This window comes from Diabrotica undecimpunctata, chromosome 7 (genome assembly GCF_040954645.1).
Source record: "Diabrotica undecimpunctata isolate CICGRU chromosome 7, icDiaUnde3, whole genome shotgun sequence".
NCBI classification, from domain to species: domain Eukaryota; kingdom Metazoa; phylum Arthropoda; class Insecta; order Coleoptera; family Chrysomelidae; genus Diabrotica; species Diabrotica undecimpunctata.
In genome coordinates this window covers 98,294,735-98,300,734 of record NC_092809.1, presented here as the reverse complement: position 1 = coordinate 98,300,734, position 6,000 = coordinate 98,294,735, and the positions used below count along the sequence as shown (strand labels likewise).

Here is a 6,000-nt window from a genome sequence, read left to right as displayed (position 1 = left end):
TATGCCTATGACATTCGTATTATCGCCTGTCTACAGGTAGGAGGAGGTCACTTTAAACACCTTTTTAATTAAATTAATACATTTTCTGTTCCTAATTGAAAGTTAATAACAAACTTAATATTTATAAAAATGTATTATTGCCATTGCATCTAAAAAAATGGAGGTATCCTCGAAATTATTTTTTTTTAGTTTACGAACAAATACCAACAGACAAAAAAGTTGTAAAATAGGTATTTCATTCTACTGACGTCCCATTTTTAATCCAAAATGATACTATAAAAAAGTTGGGGAAGGGTAAGGTTTGGAGACCCTTCTGAAATCTAAAAAATTTAAGAATAAAAATGTTCGCTACTTCAGTTTTATTGGCCATGGCATGCTCACACATAATATAAATTTTCATAAAAAATTTTTAAACCATTTGGCAGCAATATTAAAAAATTCGGTTTTATTTTTTAACTTTTAATAGCCCGTAATTTTTTTTGGGTGAACTTTTGCATATATGTAAGTTAGACAAAATACACTTCATCCCTAAAAATCTTGGTATAATTTATAACCAATCTTTTTGGGACACCCTGTACACAAGTTCATAAATGGTGCAAACATATAAAAAGAGAATTTCATCCGCGATTATCTATTAACTACATTTCGCTAATTATAACTACATAAAAGTTGTATTTCCACTATCGTCATTCGCTTCTTTCAATGCAAATAAAAACAAAAATCTGAAATACCGAGTTTCTCACTGATAAGAGAACATCTTCCTACCACGTTCGAAGAATCATTATTTTCCGAATCCCGTTTCCGTTTATAAAACCTTAAACAGTTTCGTTGAATAGTCATTGTTTAAATAATAAAATTTGCGAACAAACGGGCAGTGAAGCTGCGGTATATAAAAATAAAAATTGTTAATTAGTTGTATGGTATTGTTAGTGCTTTTTATTGTTTAAGCGAGTGATAACTAAACTGCAACGATGGGTACACTAAGTAAGTTAATATTATTGTCCTTTATAATAATAACTATATGAAATATATATACCGAGATATACTCCAAGCTTTCGACATCGTCTTCGCTGTCTTCTTCAGAGCTTCCAAGGTCTCAGTCTCCCGAGTACTCAGACACTACTACACTGATCACTTATCAAAGCATTACTGGTAATCGCTCAAGCCTTCATTTCTCCAGCTTAGGACAGAGTTGGCGCTATCCGAACTCTGAACCTCCTGTCAGCTAGGTATGACGGGAGAAGACATGTCATCGCCTAACTATAACCATATTGGTTCATTTTATATAGCAGGCCTTCATGCCAGACTCTGTCGAATGATTTATTGACATCTAGAAAAGAGGCTGCTGTATATTTCTTTTCGTTGAATACTTTTGTGATATATTCTGCTAGACGCGGTACCTCAAGTTCACATGAGTGTTCGGATCTGAATCCGAACTGTTCTTCAGGTATTGTTCCGATTTCTTCTATTAGTAATGTGGTCGGGTCCTGGAGCTTTTTGGCGCTAGTAGGCTTGATCAACTGTCTTACCTCTTCAGGGGAGGTGTGGGTAATATATATGTTGCCCCTTCTCCTTTTTATTGTCCTGTATCTTCTTTCCATCTTCTTTCCACTTCTTCTGTGAAGTCGATATTTTCACCGGGATGATAATTTTTCCTACATTCTCTTTCTAGCGTGTTTTTAATAACTTCCGCTTTACCTTCTTCTGCGTATACAATTCCATTTGTTCCATGTAACAATGGAATTGGTTTTTTATCTTTTCTTAGTATTTTAGTTAGCTTCCAGAATATAGATATATTTGGGTTTAGTTGCTGGATATAACAATCTCATTTTAATCATCTAATAAGGCAGATAAAATTAAATTATTAATAGTTTTTTTGTATTACCAAGTAACAAAATGTCATCGAATGCCATAGTGTGTGGACTAGTACGCATTTCGATGCGCATCGCCCCGCCTCGAATTTTCCCATTGGCTCTTGACCTGGAAATCCCCATTTATCGCTCGAACAGCGCATATAAATATTGGCGATTTTCAGGTCAGCCAGGTCGGTCCCTCACGGGCTCTCCGAGAGCTTAGTGCTCTTGGGGCTCTGCTTCCTGCATCTATTTTCTATACTCTGTGGCTGAGAATTGTTTCAACTTAACTTGGTGTTTTTATTTCGACGAAAAAATTGTCATGTAAGAAATATCTTGCCTTTTTCAAGGCAAGAAACCGAAGATAAATATTTTCCAAGTTCATAACCCGAAAATGGACTTAAGTAGAGGAGCTCTCGACAGTATATTCAAAGCCCTCTACAGAGCACCCGGGGATATCAGAAGGTGGTTAGACCCTTATTTGTTCCCCGAGGTGACGAAAACAAAATAATTTTTGTTTACATAAAGTACCTCGATAACTGTGGTTATTTGTACCAAAATAGTTTGTTTAATTTGTATTTTAAGAGAGAGATAGAATTTCCATTAACCTTTGGGTAGTGGCGTCACTGTGTGAGAGACCGGGTATACTGTTTTTTAATGTTGGTATTAAACAGGTTATTGTAAGGAATCGAAGGTTTCAGTACCTTTATGTACCGTTGTGACTGACGGTTAGTCGTCGTGTGACCATTACAATGTAATAGTGTGCTATAGTAAACGAGCTTTCGAGTGTCTCAGACCGGCGCCACTAATATCGATACAAAAATATTCCGAGGTAAGCTCTTAGATATTTGTACATTTCTCTAATTCTAATTAAAATATTGTTAGATTTTAGCAATGGGCGATTACGAGCACGGAGCACAAGCTTACTTGCAGAAACTTTTAAAAGAAGTATGACTAGATAATAGTGATATTGAATCAGTGGCTTTCGAAGATGAATCAGTGAAAGAGGAACAGGACATTGAGGAAGTTATAAATTACGACAGCGAATCAGAACAGGAGATATCAGATGCAGATGAAATAGTTGCGGTTCGTCAGTCTGCCCTTACTATATAGGTATGTTAAAAAACTAGAATATTTATTAGCAAGTCATGCTAAATTTTTATTGTGATGGGCAAGAACCGTACAACTCACTGAAAGAAGCATCCGCCAAGAACCACTAGAACAAGACAGGATAACATAATAATTCGCCCTTACCAGGGCCTACAACAAGTACTAAAAATTTAAAGGACGCTGTCGGAATTTGGAATTATTTTTTGGATGGCACGATATTGGGTATCATTGTGGAAAATACAAATAAATACATAGCCTCCATTCTAGAAAACTATTCGCGAGAACAAAATGCTAATCTCACTGATGAAATGGAAATTCGTGCTTTTATAGGACTCTTGTATTTATCTGGGCTAGGTCACTGTAATCGTGCAAGGGCAGAAGATGTTTGGAGGAGAGATGGTTATGGTATAGAAATTTTTTATCTTACGATGACTCTACAAAGGTTCCGATTTCTTCTTCGTTGCATTAGATTTAATGATAAGGAAACATGTGCAGAGCGATCAACAAATGACAAGCTAGCTCCCATTCGTGTGGTGTTTGACCATTTCGTAAAAAATTGTCAAGATGGTTATAATCATTCATCATTTGTTACCATTGATGAGATGCTCTATGTTTTTAGAGGAAAATGTTCGTTCCGTCAGTACATTCCCTCAAAACCTAATAAATACGGACTCAAGATATTTGCAGTTTGTGATTTAAAAGTATTACATTTCAAAAATGGAAGTCTACGTGGGATCCCAACCCGATGGCCCATATAAATTTTCTAATAACCCTAGTGATGAGGTTTTAAGAGTGTGCAAACACATTTCTGGTTCACGCGGTTACTTGACAATGGATAACTGGTTTACATCAGTTCCACTTGTGGAAAAGTTGCTTTTGGATTACAAAATAACTACTATTGGAACGCTAAAAAAAATAAAACAGAACTACCAGTCGAGTTTTCAAACCCCACTAAACATCCAATCCATACTAGCATGTTTGGCTTTACAGAGGATATCACAATCGTTTCTTATAATACACATGACATTTTTTTTTCAATAACTATTCAAATCATTGTTCTGTTTAATGTAATAAAGTTTAAATTATTTTTTTTGCTACAACGTCTTAATATATTTACCTATTCTAAATTTCTACAAAATAAAAAAGAAAAATCTTCTATTTCTATTTTTTAGACACGCCTGGTCTATAAGACTGGGGCAACTAAACTTGTAAGAATCTAAAGCGCCACTACCCGAAGGTTAACAATATAAATAACATATTTGATTAGAGTTTAATAATAAACATGATTGATCAAAAATTAAATTATTATGCTGAACTTGAACTATATTTATTAAATGTATTTCATAAACAATAAACAATGAGTTTTTATACTACAAACTGTTACATTCTTATTCAGATGGAATATACTTTTCTCATGAGTGTGTAATCACTAATAAAATTGTTATGTTTTTTTGCGATAACTCTATGGAAATCCACTTCTGGTTTTTTAGGACCTTCTTATCATTGTTTGTATGACATGGATCAGTATTTCTAAACCATGATAAATGACGTCTCTGCATTTTGCTGTAAATAATTCACATTCCAAATATTGTGTGGCCCAAATCCATTTTTTACCTATCATGTTGTTTAATTCAAAGTAGAAAGGTTACCCTACCCTACGTTAAGATAGGCAAACTGCCCTCACTGCCAGAATTCAATTCTTATCATTTTTTTACGTTCTATGTGATTAAAAATACTGGTCAGTGCTCTTTTAGCCCAACATCCACTCCCCTCACCCCTTACCGCTAAAAACTTCAATTTTTCGGTTTTATTTTTTTTAACTGGGTAGCAATTAACTTAGAAATTTTAAAAAATTCACACATATAGTTAAGGCTTTTACAAAACTTGTCTATTAATTCTAGACCCATAGGTTATATGTTGTACATAACCTAAAAATGCATGTTTTTTTGAAAAAAAGCGTATAACTCTTCAAAAATCCGAAATATATATATATATATATATATATATATATATATAGACAATAAAGATGAAGATGAATAAGAAAACCTCAAAGTATGCAAATAGTATAAATATATAATATTATACATGTAACAGTAAATAAACTATGCAAATAAATGACCGGAGTGTTAAAAAAATACAAATTTTATGAATTCACAAAAAAATGCAAATAATACATAAAAATGCAAGTTGCATATTATCTGCCCTTTAGTCAGTGATTACTAATAACCAGTGCTTACTATTGTTTTAGTTGTTTGTGTTTAGATTGTGATATTAAATTCTTATGCTCCTATTTTAAATCTGTAGACTAGTTTTTGCAGACTATCTTCATCTTGCATATCAATATTGCGTCGTATGTATAACAGATTATATTTACTGTTTTGTTTCCCATTCTGTTTCCTCTTCCTTTGTTGACGCTTTCGATGATTTCATTCATGATGAAATTGATGAGCATAGGGCTCAATTATTCCCCCTGTCTTAATCGCTGCCTACGTCTACAAGTTCTGTAAGTTGTCCATCTATTCTGACTTTCATCGTGTTCTTTTGGTAATTATTTTTGATAGTTTTATAATATTTAGGAGATATAGGGGAACTTCTCTATTATACAAAAGATGGATTACGTCTTTGAGTCTAACAAAGTCTGTTAAATGCCTTTCCTTACTTTAATTGATTTTTTGATTGATTTCCCATACTTTATTGATTTTTCAGTAATTGGCTTTATGACGAATATTGCGTGTGTACGCGAACTTCCAGTTCGAAAGCGCTGTTGTTGTACGACAGATTTCCGCGGTTAGTACAATTAAACCTAGAACTAAGATGAATACTATTACAAGAATAAAATTAATTTTAAACTCAACAGTCTTCCGGGTTGAACCGCATCAATTATCATTGCCCCAAGCTTTCGACATTCTCTTTGATGTCTTCTTTAGTGCTTTCGAGGTGTCAGTCTCCCGAGCCCCCAGACACTACTACACGGATCACTAACCAATGCATTACGTAAAATTTTTATATTTTTATTGTTGTTTCAAAATCGGTGGCT

The 6,000-nt window shown here is 33.8% G+C and overlaps 1 protein-coding gene across 1 annotated transcript in view; it reads left to right on the top strand.

Annotated features, from left to right (window-relative positions):
* Window positions 1-692: 692 nt before the first annotated feature.
* The window catches only part of LOC140445633 (dopaminechrome tautomerase-like), a 31,086-nt gene continuing 25,778 nt past the window's right edge, over window positions 693-6,000 (top strand). The window contains exon 1 of the mRNA XM_072537843.1: window positions 693-984. Within this exon, the coding sequence (XP_072393944.1) occupies window positions 972-984 (13 nt within the window). The 5' untranslated portion in view covers window positions 693-971. The remainder of the gene's footprint in view (window positions 985-6,000) is intronic.